The sequence below is a fragment of the Bactrocera dorsalis genome, chromosome 5, assembly GCF_023373825.1.
Source record: "Bactrocera dorsalis isolate Fly_Bdor chromosome 5, ASM2337382v1, whole genome shotgun sequence".
NCBI lineage: Eukaryota > Metazoa > Arthropoda > Insecta > Diptera > Tephritidae > Bactrocera > Bactrocera dorsalis.
This window is the reverse complement of record NC_064307.1, coordinates 9,616,450-9,629,683: the sequence shown is the minus strand read 5'-3', so window position 1 is coordinate 9,629,683 and position 13,234 is coordinate 9,616,450. Positions and strand designations below refer to the sequence as shown.

Sequence of the window (13,234 nt, the reverse complement as noted above, 5' to 3'; positions counted from 1 at the left end):
GTTTGACGAAAAAATATAACAGAAAGTGAAAGAGAAAACCTATATTGATAAACATTTTGATAAGGATCTAATGTTATCAGTCCGAGCGAAATGCATTTGTAAACAAATCATTTGATTTATGCTCGAAGATTATTAATTTAATTTAATGATTCTTGCTGGCATACTCGCTTTTTATACTCTGACAACCTGTTGCTACAGAGTATTATAGTTTAGTTCACCTAACTGTTGTACGTATGATATAAAACTAAACGAGGTAGCTATAGGGATATATACATATATATAAATGATCAGGATGACCAGTAGAGTTAAATCAATAACTAAATACGCCACAAACATTAAATTTTACCTTATATTGGCCAACATGTGAGTTATCTCAATGAAAATGATATACCGTGTTTTACTCATAACAGTATATCTTTTTGCTTAAAATAGGACGAAATTTGGACGAAAACTTAAACTAGCCTCCATATAAGTAATATCAGGATTTTCCAACACCCGGGTGACTTGACTCAATATTTTTGGTTTTTTAGTATGGGCATGTTAATAGTTTGTGGTATTGGAAAAAATAGATAAAATCGGGTCACATACCACCCATAATGATTTTCGTTTTCTAACAAATCATATGTATCTGTCAGTGTATGAGTTATAGGTAGCATATGTACATATATATAAAATTAATTTCGATCCTCTGGTTGATGTTTCGCACTTTAAGATATAATGGCCTTGGTTTCCGAAAAATTATCAAAGCATGTTGCACCCGAACTTAAGATTTCCTTACATGGTTTTTTTACTTAATCACGACTATAACGATATGGGCGGCTAAATCGTTTTATAGCGACATACGTGAAGCGTGCGACACATTTTATGGCTCTTTTATGGCATGTGTAAATCATAAAGTGCCAGCTGCTTGAGTATTATCTGACTACTGATATTTGTGAATGATCGCAACGAAAGTTACCGAGTAATTTTGCGAGTATATAAGCTTAGAACTTATTTGAAAATAGCATAGTATTTGTTTACTTAAGCAAAATGAAAGTGTTCGTCGTCTTGGCATTGATTGTGGCTACGGCCTCTGCGGGTTTTGTCACCCCAACCCACAAAGCTGTTCATCCTCGTGATTTGGCCGCTATCCTGGCACAGCCCGAAGGCATTCAGGGTCGCATTACCAATGGCAAAGATGCCGCCGAGGGTCAATTCCCCTACCAGGTTGGTTTGAGCTTCAGCAGCAGCAGCGGCGGTTGGTGGTGCGGTGGTTCTCTGATCGACAACACCTGGATTTTGACTGCTGCTCACTGCACAAACGGGTATGTAAAAAGTTTTTATTTTATTATTATTAACGCTCATTTATTAAAATATAATTTATTGCACTTCTAGCGCCACCGGTGTGACCGCTTACCTCGGCGCTACTGTACGTACCAGCCCCAAACTGTCGTACACCGTTGACAAGAGCAACTTCGTTCAGCACAAGAGCTACAGCTCGCTGACCCTTGCCAATGACATTTCGCTGATTAAGATCCCATCCGTATCCTACACCAGTTACATTTCCAACATTGCCTTGCCCAAGATCTCCTCCTCGTACTCCACTTACTCTGGCGTCAATGCTATTGCTTCCGGTTGGGGACTCATCAGTGACTCGGCTACCGCTGTTAACTCTCAACTGCAATACGCTCAATTGCAAGTTATTGACAACAGTGTCTGCGCAAAGAGCTACAGTTCGTTGGTCGTTACTTCGAAGACTATTTGCACTGCTACCCCTAGTGGTACCTCTACCTGCAGCGGTGATTCCGGCGGCCCATTGGTGGCTGATGGTGTTCTCATCGGTGTTACCTCGTTTGTATCAAGTTCCGGTTGCCAATCTGGCGCTCCAGCTGGTTTCGTGCGCGTCACCTACTTCTTGGACTGGATCAAGGAGAATAGCGGCGTTGCTAGCTAAATTTTGATAGAAAACGAATGGCTTACTAAAATAAATGATTGATTAATTGCGGCAAAAATAAATTGCTTAGAGAGTCGTTTTAGTTAAAACTTGAAGATGAAGGTACTAACGGTGTTGACATTATTGCCGGAAGATGTATGGTTGTGAAAGTTGGCATCAGACTCAGAGAGTCTGGATTTCTAAAAGAACACGTGACTTAATACTCAGTAATCCTCACTCACTTTGATTTCATACCGGATTGCCTGGATCATGAAGTCGCCAAACCGAACTCTGGCGGCTCCTTCTCTACCCATACACCGACGAGGGAGTTGTGGGTGGGAAGAAGCCGCTGGAGAAGAGGGGAGCGAGCTTCTTCACGTATGGGTCAAAGCTTAGGAAGAGCTCCATCAACTCCAGTTTCTGACATCTTGATTATTACAGTGTCTTCTAGGCCGAAATTGCAGCCATTAAGGTAGCAGTAGATTTATTGTTCCGGAGTGCAGCCTCCTTCAAAGAAGGGAGAGCAAACCACCGCAAACCTAATACGGCGGTGTAAGCTGACGTTGAATAATACCAAAAACTCCGTTAAGATCGGGAAGGACCTCTCCGAGCAATTCGATAAAAGACGAGGTTTCAGACAATGCGGTTCCCTATCTTACAACTTCTTCAATCTGCTGCTGGAGAAAATAATTCGAGATGAAGAACAGAATCTGGCAGTGAACGAGGGCATGACGAAATATCACCTGTCATCCAACAAACAGTCGTCGCACTCGCGTCTAGGCTCCCATGTCACTGTTGACAGTCATAACTTCGAAGATGTAGATAAGTTCGTCTATCTTGGAACCGGAGTTAACGGCAACAACAATATCAGCCTCGAAAACCAACCCAGAATAACTCTTGCCATCAAGTGCTACTTTGGACTGAGTAGGCAATTGAAAAGCAAAGTCCTCTCCCGATGAACAAAAATTAAACTCTATAAGTCACTCCTAATCCCCGTGCTGATATATGGTGCAGAGGCATGGACGATGACAACAACTGAAGAGTCTATGAACAACACTTTCCTCAGTTTCGCTTACTTTTTCGAATAGAATGGTTCAAACCGCATTGGAAACTCTGTAACGCTGTTCTGGCTTTCTTGTGTTCAGAAAAATGCAGCTTCGTGAACTGTCCCGTAAAGGGATGAAGCAAAGTCTATACGCATATTCTACAACTGTTACTTGTCGTTCATAAAGAACCTTCATACATATCTTGAACAATTTACGTGAAATATCAGGCTCAATCAGTATCAATTTCGATAGGTACTGATATATACAATATGTATATAGTACGCTATCGCTTCGTTTGATTAGATATTTCTTGTTGAGAAGTAATCATTTTAGATACTGCCGTTGTATTTCAATCTCCTTAGGGTCATCATGTTGATATACCACATCAACGTAATCAAGAGTAGGCTGTATATTTTTGCAGCCTGTTCTATGCCTACAAATCCTCTAAATTGTCGCATTCGATAATGCAGGCTTTCCTATTGTAATCGTTTGCTCTAGATCCCTTTTTTCCACAAGAATGAAGAGTTAGTGAAGTAATATTTATTATTAATATGCCAGCGCTACGTTTCGTGAACAGATTTTCCGAACCTTGACGAAGGGTGCCTCCAAAGTTTTTTTTTTCGTTATACTTGTACGTCAAGCTTCCGTATATATTTGGTTCATCAACAAAAGTGATCTGTAACCGTTTGTCGAATGTGATGAAAACATTTTTGATTCCGTTGAAATTTCGCAGCAGTAGGTATCCATCATCTTCAATAGGATAAGCCATTAAATTTCGCTCCGTTTATTATCTTATTGTTGTAAATTTATATTCAGATTGAGGTTGTTTGTAAACCAGTGTTGTGACGCATAAATACTGGCCCTTAAAATGTTAGATAATGCCATCGCACAGCATTGTACACCTGCAAATCCTGATGTGAATATGACCTGTTTTACTTGGTGCCATAAAGCATGTACAATTCTCAAAAAATCACTGATTCTGGTGTAAGCGCTAGTATGATTGTTAAGTTCCTCATTGGTTTCATTCACGATCTCTAGTGGTGCTTCCTCCACTCTTATAACCTCCTCTTTATATTTATGACGTTTTGATCGATGGCGACGTCTTTATAAAGGGGATTGCAACTAACCAATGTAGTGCATCATATACCTTTTGTCTAGATACTGAGAACTGTCGTGTTACATTAATATTTTCAAGAAACTCAGTATTGACAACTATTCCAGCATCATTAGTGGTTCTTGGTAACATGTTCGGAAGATTTTCGGTAAATTCGAAAGCATCCTGAAAAATAGCACCGCTTGACCTCGAAAACTATATTGCCCAAAATACGTTTAGTACAAACTTCACATATCATTTTTTCTTTTGTACTTGTATTTATGTTATCAAAGATTTTTGTTGTGTACGTCTTTTCAATTAAAATTTCCGTTTTTACGGATATGTATTTGAGTTTACACATATTCTATTTAAATGTCACTAACAGTAGTTGAAACTGTAATTTAAACGTTGCATAGTTTTAAGCGGATATTTTTGGTGAGCTTATTAAACTTGTAATCGCCTTCTGACAGTGTCGCATAAATAATCAAAGTTTTAGTAGCACTGAAGAAAGTTACAAACAAACAAGTAACCAAGCAATCAAGTGAAGCTAATACAGATAAAATCGGGTCAATACTACCCCAACTCTCATATACTACATTTAATGATTTTCGGTTTTCCAACATATCTTATGCCGAATATGTCGGTCAGTTTATGAGTTATATACGTTATATGTATATGAAAAATTGCTTAGATTTTGATCGTCTGTTTGACGTTTTACATCTTAAGATATTTCCCTGGTTTTTATTCCAGCAAGCTACAAATATATAAAGTGATCGGTTGCACTCGAACTTAGCCCTTTTTTCTTGTTGTTTTTCATAATCTATTCGAAATATGTATAAATCTTGATTTTCGGTAAATTTTAAACTTTCTATGACTCTTGACAATTAGCTACCTGCTTTAACTTTGCTATAAAATTCGATGCTGGGTACTTTGCTTCTGCTGAGGGTAATTATTGCAGGTTTACCGCGTCATATCTGTACCGCTTTCTGCAGTGTACAATATTTTTATAGACGATTTTTTATTAGAATTAACTTCTTCTTGCCATTTTTTCAATGAAAAATTCAAGAGATTTACGATCTTCGGGGTATTCCCTATATACAACGTGTGTATATGCGTACGTGATACGAGTACCTGAGAAACCAGAAAAACCTGTTCGATCAACGAATACGTAAGAAATCAAAATAATCAACCTTTTGATAAAGATTTTGATAAGGACCTAATGTTATCAGTCAGAGCAAAATGTATTTGTAAACAAATCATTTGATTTATGCTCAAAGATTATTAATTTAATTTAATGACTCTGGCTGGTATACTCTATTTTTATTTTTAGCTTATCGCCATTATGATGATATCGGCAGCTAAATCGTTTTATAGCAAGGTAGCTGAAGCGCGATACATATTTTATGGCCCTTTTATAGCATGTGTAATTCATAAAGTGCTTACCGGTGTAACGAAAAGCCCAGCTACTTGAGTATTATCTTACTACTGATATTTGTGAAAGATCGCAATAAAGCTGCCGGGTAGTTTTGCGGGTATATAAGCTCAGAACTTATTTGAAAATAGCATAGTATTTGTTTACTTAAGCAAAATGAAAGTGTTCGTCGTCTTGGCATTGATTGTGGCTACGGCCTCTGCGGGTTTTGTCACCCCATCTCAGGAAGCTGTTCATCCTCGTGATTTGGCCGCTATCCTGGCACAGCCCGAAGGCATTCAGGGTCGCATTACCAATGGCAAAGATGCCGCAGAGGGTCAATTCCCCTACCAGGTTGGTTTGAGCTTCAGCAGCAGCAGCGGCGGTTGGTGGTGCGGTGGTTCTCTGATCGACAACACCTGGATTTTGACTGCTGCTCACTGCACAAGCGGGTATGTAGAAAGTTTTTATTTTATTATAATTAGCGCTCATTTATTAAAATACAATTTATTGCACTTCTAGTGCCACTGGTGTGACCGCTTACCTCGGCGCTACAGTACGTACCAGCCCCAAGCTGTCGTACACCGTTGACAAGAGCAACTTCGTACAACACAAGAGCTACAGCTCGCTCACCCTTGCCAATGACATTTCGCTGATTAAGATCCCATCCGTATCCTACACCAGCTACATTTCCAACATTGCCTTGCCCAAGATCTCCTCCTCGTACTCCACTTACTCTGGCGTCAATGCTATTGCTTCCGGTTGGGGACTCATCAGTGACTCGGCTACCGCTGTTAACTCTCAACTGCAATACGCTCAATTGCAAGTCATTGACAACAGTGTCTGCGCCAAGACCTACGGTTCATTGACCGTTACCTCGAAGACTATTTGCACTGCTACCCCTAGTGGTACCTCTACCTGCAGCGGTGACTCTGGTGGCCCATTGGTGGCTGATGGTGTTCTCATCGGTGTTACCTCGTTTGTACACAAGAACGGTTGCCAATCTGGCGCTCCAGCTGGTTTCGTGCGTGTCACCTACTTCTTGGACTGGATCAAGGAGAACAGCGGCGTTGCTAGCTAAATTTTGATAGAAAACGAATGGCTTACTAAAATAAATGATTGATTAATTGCGATTAAAATAATTTGTCATTTTTTTGGAGGGAAAATTGCTTGGGGGGTCGTTTTGGTTAAAACTTGAAGATATCGGTGTTGACATTATTGAGAGATCTATCTCGATCTCTCTCTCTCTGCAGTTCGCGAAACTGTCTTCGAGTTAAACTTCAAAAGGACCCGAAACTTAAAGTAATACCCCCTGTTCCCCTTTAGCTTTAGATGTTATCTTCGGAGAACAATACATTGGTTGTTCTAAAGTCGAATTTTGACTTCAACGCAGGATATTTGTGTCTAGTACATACATGGACTGACAATCAACCCACATAGCTTTGTGAACACTTCATTAAATTTTCACTCTCCGTTTAAGCTGCAACCACAGCGTACCAGGACAGTGTTCCAGCATAGTGGGTGTGGTGGCACTTAATGCACTTAACTCGTACTGTCAATCAAGCAGCTGTCAAGTAGCAAACATACAAAAAGAAAAGTGAGATTTTAAGTATACCAAACGGCCATGACAAGCTACTTTCGGTTGGAGCAACAGCCATCAAAGTGCCAAGAAAACATACAAAAGTAAAAACAACAACAATCCCATATGTGTGTGAAAAGAGCAAAAACAGCAACATCACACGTACTTAACGTACTTAACAACTTCATACACACATACACATATGTGAATGTGTGCGCATGTGTAAGCTTCAGTGGAAATGAGTAGCAGAAAAGCAGAGCGCCAAGTGGCATTCACCACACATACGCACACAAACACATCCCCAAATAAATGTTTAATGTTTGTTCGCCTGACAGTGGCAAAAAAATGTAAGACAAGCGCCAAAGCAACAACAAATACTACAACAATAGCAGAAATAAATTAGAAGTCGGAAAACGACAAGTCATTGAGTTTGGAGCGAAATGAAGGATGCGCTAACTGACAGCTCAGTAGACGAACAAGAAGAGGAGAAAGAGCGCGGAGGTTGGTGGCAAGTCGCTTTGACTAAAATAAAGTCATTTAGGGCGTTGCAGCAGCTGCTGCTAATAACATTTTATGTTGTTGTTATTGTTGTTGTTGTTGCTGTTTTTTGGAATGGCTGGTGTTGTTTATATTTCATTATACAATTATCTCGTTACCAGTAATAATGGGATATGCCAAAAACAAGCAGCAATGGAGACAAAAGAGCGGCGAGATAAATTAAGTAGTCGGCGCAGGCGTTGGGGAGCTTTGATTGTAACAGTTCAGTAGGGGTGGCGAAAACAAGTGGGCGTCTGTGGTAGACAATCGGCAAAGCACTTGAAAGGACTCACTACAATCAGCTTATGAATATGTATTGAATGGATGTATATGTTAGATCTATCATATCATATGTATAATCAAGAAAAAGAAATAACATTAATGGCTATGTATGAGTCTCTGCTATTAAGATTTTGTAAGAAATCAAAGGCTAGATGTGTGCACTGCCTGCAGCATGTTTGTTGCTAAAAGATTTGAACTCGAAGCATTTATTTTCTACTATTTACTATAAGAGGAGAATAAAAAAAAATTTACTTCGACTACACCGAAGGTTTAATATCCTTCATAGATGTATTTTTTAATTCATTAAAGAATATAAAAATAATCTTTAATCTTAAACTTTATTTTGATCATTCAGTTTGTATAGCAGCTACATATATGCTATATGGTACGATATGAACAATACTTCTGATCAAAAAATTGATATGAGGCAGCAAAAAAAATATATAAAGTTGATAAAAGCACAATAGGAAATATGGAGATATCATATAAGAGATAAAGCCGCTCTCTGCTTGCTGTGCATATCCAATTAATTATGCGAGTTTCCTTTATGTACGTCAGTTGCCTCCTTGTTTCGCTATTCTTCAAATATCACGCATAAAATACAACTACAAAGGTCAGAATCCTGTGTAACAACTTACAAAAGCTTCATTTGGTTTACAAATTTCAGATTTTATTTATAGTTTTATGTGCACTTTATCATTTTGAAATATGATCTCTGCTGACATCACACTCAATATCCGTCAATAACCGCAAAATTGACTCAATTAAATGATGACCCTTAATTAACACACATATACACCCGTATATATAGCACTTAACTGGATACATATTCTTCACTTTCGCTTACATATTACTAACTTGCCAATGCATTTATGTAATTAGATTAGCTTTATTGCTGCTAACACACCCAGAGCGAAAAGCTATCCAAAGCCAAAGCAATCAGCTTAATTATCGGTTTCATGGTAACATAATTAATTATGATAATCTCATCACATCGCTGATACAAACACAAATACAACTGCAAACACACACAAACAGTCAAGTCAAACAAACAGTTAATTCGATGGCAACGCAACTTTGTAATTCCATTACCAGCAGGAGTCATGAATCGGAGGAGCGCTCCTCCGGCAAAGAGTCAGTCAATAGGCAACAGTCAGCGGTCAGCAGTCGCTTGCATTGATCTCGCCCGATTTATGAAGTGTGCAAAATGTGAATGGCGAAATTAATGCGAGCACTTTGCAAAAGTTTGTTTGTATGCGTTGGCATACGCTTCTAGCCATATAACGTTACATATGCATATATGTGTTTGTGTTTGTTGATATACAAATATGTATGTATATGTAGCAAGCCTTATTATGAAAGTGGTGCTTGTAATAATTTCTCTTTCCTCTTTTCTGCTATTCCTCTTTTAATTTCTTTAATACTGCAATTTATTTTGTTCATTAATTATTTAAAAAGGTTCCGCTTCCACATATAGGTTGGGGCGAGGGTCACTGAATTGCTTTTGACTTCGAGTTATGAAGTGAAAATATGAGAATTGCTTATAAAAAATAGCACAAAAAGATTCTTTAATATAAACTTTCTGAGCATTAGCTTAAAAGGTATCCTACAAATCTATAGGCTGTTACTCGTATATTGTATGTGAAATCATATATTACGTAAAACGAGTTCTATTTTCAGAATACATACAAAAGCTGTGATATGCATATATCGTTAACTCTGTTGGATTATATAGCAACTTATGATTAGATTTTAATCATTTCGAAGTTAAAACAAAATTTTACTAAACCCCGTCTAATATTATTGTTCGTGAGTTAAGAAATTTCCATTAGTAAAATTCTTCTTTCTCACTTTTTAAGGAAAGCCCCAATTCGCTTATCAAATTCCCATGTGGCTGATATGAATATGCAAGAAAATACTTTGTATTATCAAATATTTTTAGCAACTTAATATGAAACACATTGTAAATTTTTATAATGTCAGTCATAAATATTAAATATGATTTAAAAGTGCAGCGAATAGAGTGATTTGTCACACGACGTCAAACTTTTGCAAGTTTAATAGATTTCACCATAAACAGGTTTCCCCGTTTACTGACGCACAATCGCGCACACAAATTAAGCAGCGATAACAAATTTTGCAGCAAAAATATTGTAGGTTTTATTCTAGAAGAAACCAACCAAATTTCCATAAAAATATGCACATACCTATACTTTATGGGAGCAATTATATGACTTTAGATAATTATGTGACTTTACAATATTGTCCGCCCCCAAAATAATTATTACATCGTATTTCTAATGCATTGTACTTCCAGGGCTTAATTATTGGCGGAATTAAGTTTTTAACTTTTCTGATTTACATTCCTTATTATTTAATTTTAGTGAGTGTTTGTTTATTTCACTTTCTTGCAAGACAAAGAATGTGTCTTACATATGGTGCCAGTGAATGGACTACATACTTTTTAATTTTTTTTATACACAAATTTTCGTTTCAAGGCATTATTGTACCTAAAAACATGACTTAATCGGCGAAATAGTATCAAAAAACAAGTTTAAGGAGCGTTCCAAAAGAAAACAGGGCTTTTTGAATCTTGTCCCCTGCTGGCGCCATCTATACATGTCTGCTATCTTTATCGATTGTTCAGTGAGAATTTCATGACATTTCATTGATTGGAAGTGAAGTTATTGCGTTTTAAGTGTCAGTATGTTTGTGTTATCGGTGCGAAAATGAGCTTCGAACAAAAAGCCAACATTAAATTTTGTTTTAAAATTAGTAAAACTTTTACCGAAACGTTTCAATTGATAAAAAGAGTATATGGCCATGATTGCCTATCCCGTAGCAGTGTCCACGAATGGTTTCAAAGTTTCAAAGTAGTCGTGAGGACATAAATGACGATCAATATGTGGGCCAATCAAAATTCGTGATCACCGGAAATTCCATCGAAACTGTGCGTGAATTCATCAAAAATCAGCCGAAATCATCATTGAAATTCATGGAAATGGAATATCTCCAAAACATCGACTTATCGCATTTTGACCGAACATTTGGGCTTACGAAAGGTGTGTGCACGGTTTGATCTGCACAAATTGACGACCAAAAATTGCTCAGAATCCAACATTCGAAGGGCGATTATATGACCAAAAATCACATTTTAACCATTGACCACTCCCCGTATTCACCTGATATGGCACCGTGCGACTTCTTCCTTTTCGGAAAAATGAATTTTCCCATGTAAGGAAAGCGAAAGACGTAGAGGCCATTCAAAAGGCTTACACCGACATACTGGCGAAAAATATGTAGGAGATGGCATCTGTCGAAGAGCGGTCTGTCAGTCTAGGCCGAAGACTATTTCTATCTTTGATTGTATTTTTCTCGAAAACCTCCTAAGCCCTTAATGTCAATTTGAAACAAGTAAGGCGGAGCTAAGTTCGAGTGTAACTAAACATTTATTACTATCATTTCATACATTCTATCATACATTTATCATTATTACCATTATAAATTAACAATTTTATTTATATAACTCACACGTTTGCGGTATAAAGTCAACTGGAAAGTAAAAATTTTTCTTTAGGCATTTGGCAGGTAAAGAAATTATTGACCTAATTCAACCCATTTTTGACATACAGGCATACTATTATTAGGAAGGAAAGGATTCTCGCCTAATTTCTATAATATCTTTCACAGATTCACCGATATTTTCCATAAAAGGTTCGCAATCGGAACTTTGGTTCACATATTCGGTATCTGGTAGCTTGAATAATTTCCGTGCGATTTTACTAATTTTTTGTCACAAAGTGGCAGACCTCAGAGCCACTATTCGCACAAAGTTTTATCAGGAATAATTTGTTGGTGCTTGGTTTGCGTTTTGGGAAGTAGAAGGACGAGATGGAATATAAATTGCGTTATATCGGAAATAGACGTGGCTGTAGTTAGATTTCACACAGGAACATAGAAAGGTTAGGATAATAATATGTACTAATTTTTTTTCGATATTGGTCGAGTAGGTCATAAGATATGAGGTTAAAAAATGTGGGTGGTACCACGCCTATTGTACAATTTTTACACAGGCTCCCATAAAGTCTTCTTATATCATGCTAGGTGTACAATTTAATGTCGAAAGTATTTATTTATTATTTTTCGCGCTTTCAGTAGTTTTTAATTGAAATGAACTTTCTTTGAATTCTGCTGTTGGCATGCCGATAACGGAAGGAATGTGCCTAAAAATTGCGAAAAAAATTGGACTCGGTCGCCTTTATGACTTTGAATTTTTGTAGCCATGTCGCTTGCTGCAGTTGTTATTAATTCAATCGCATAAATTGCCTAAAACTATGCTACGCTTTATGTACGCGTAGACATTTGGCAAACACATGTGCATTAGGGTGCCACCAAGTACGAAGATCTGCGAATATTTGACAAAACAACCCAACTTGATTTAGTACTTATTCCCTCCAGCTGTTAATCAAAATATTTTAAGCAATTTTAAAACAAACCAACATAAGTTACTATTTCGTTAAATTGAGCTACGAATAATTTATGTCAAATAAGTAAAAAAGTGCACGCATATGGAAGATGGTCTGGAGTTATTAAGTAAGTAGTGTTTGAATATTATATAATAGAAATATTTAAAAAACTTTCGGTCCGAATAGGATCAGTTTTATTACCAAAATGCAAAATTATAAGAAAACTAAACTTTCACTAAGCGCAACACTCCACTCTAATGCTCAAAGTCGTGTTTTTCTGCTTTTACGAACCCTTCAGCATTCTAGGTAAGTGTGAGTATGCGTGCGTGCCGCACAGCCACTTGAGGGGCATACGCATGCATTGCAAATGAAAATCATAAAATCCAATAAATTTTACAGAAATATGCAATGAATTTTTTGGCCTTTGCGCTTCCTCGTACGTACTGCAGGCAATTCAATAGAAATCGTGAAGATTCAATATTTGCCATTCGGTCGATTTGATTACTTGGGGCGAGGAGGTTGTTTGCCAATATTGCCTTTCATGTATATTTTTGGTATTTGGTGCACAGTGTAGTCGCATGAGTAATTTTGTAACTGCTCTATGGAAAATATTTCTTTTATCAAACAAATTTTACAAAATAATAATATATTTACTTAAATTGATGCAGGAGCCTTTGAAAATGATGAAAAAAGAATTTCATAATAGGATGAAACCCATCGAAGACGAAAGATAAAATAACAGATATAGAAGGAAAAATACTTTTTGGGCGACCTGTGGGCGGAAGAAGAAAGAGGAGGGGTGTGGTTTTAACAATCTAAAAAAAATAACAATCCGGGTTAAATTTGATCAGACGGTATTACATGAGTTTTTCAAGCAACAGTTGCCCACTTCAGGCAATTGTTATTAA

At 37.4% G+C, this 13,234-nt stretch overlaps 2 protein-coding genes across 2 annotated transcripts; both read left to right on the top strand.

Annotated features, from left to right (window-relative positions):
* Nucleotides 1-1,004: 1,004 nt before the first annotated feature.
* Nucleotides 1,005-1,995, top strand: LOC125778790 (serine protease 1-like). Its single transcript, XM_049458050.1, has 2 exons — nt 1,005-1,304; nt 1,375-1,995. Exons 1-2 carry the CDS (start codon nt 1,030-1,032, stop codon nt 1,931-1,933), a joined length of 834 nt encoding a protein of 277 aa, XP_049314007.1. The 5' UTR covers nt 1,005-1,029; the 3' UTR covers nt 1,934-1,995.
* Nucleotides 1,996-5,616: 3,621 nt separating this feature from the next.
* LOC105231391 (serine protease 1) lies at nt 5,617-6,604 on the top strand. Its single transcript, XM_011212675.4, has 2 exons — nt 5,617-5,914; nt 5,985-6,604. Exons 1-2 carry the CDS (start codon nt 5,640-5,642, stop codon nt 6,541-6,543), a joined length of 834 nt encoding a protein of 277 aa, XP_011210977.2. The 5' UTR covers nt 5,617-5,639; the 3' UTR covers nt 6,544-6,604.
* The last annotated feature ends 6,630 nt before the right edge of the window (nt 6,605-13,234 follow it).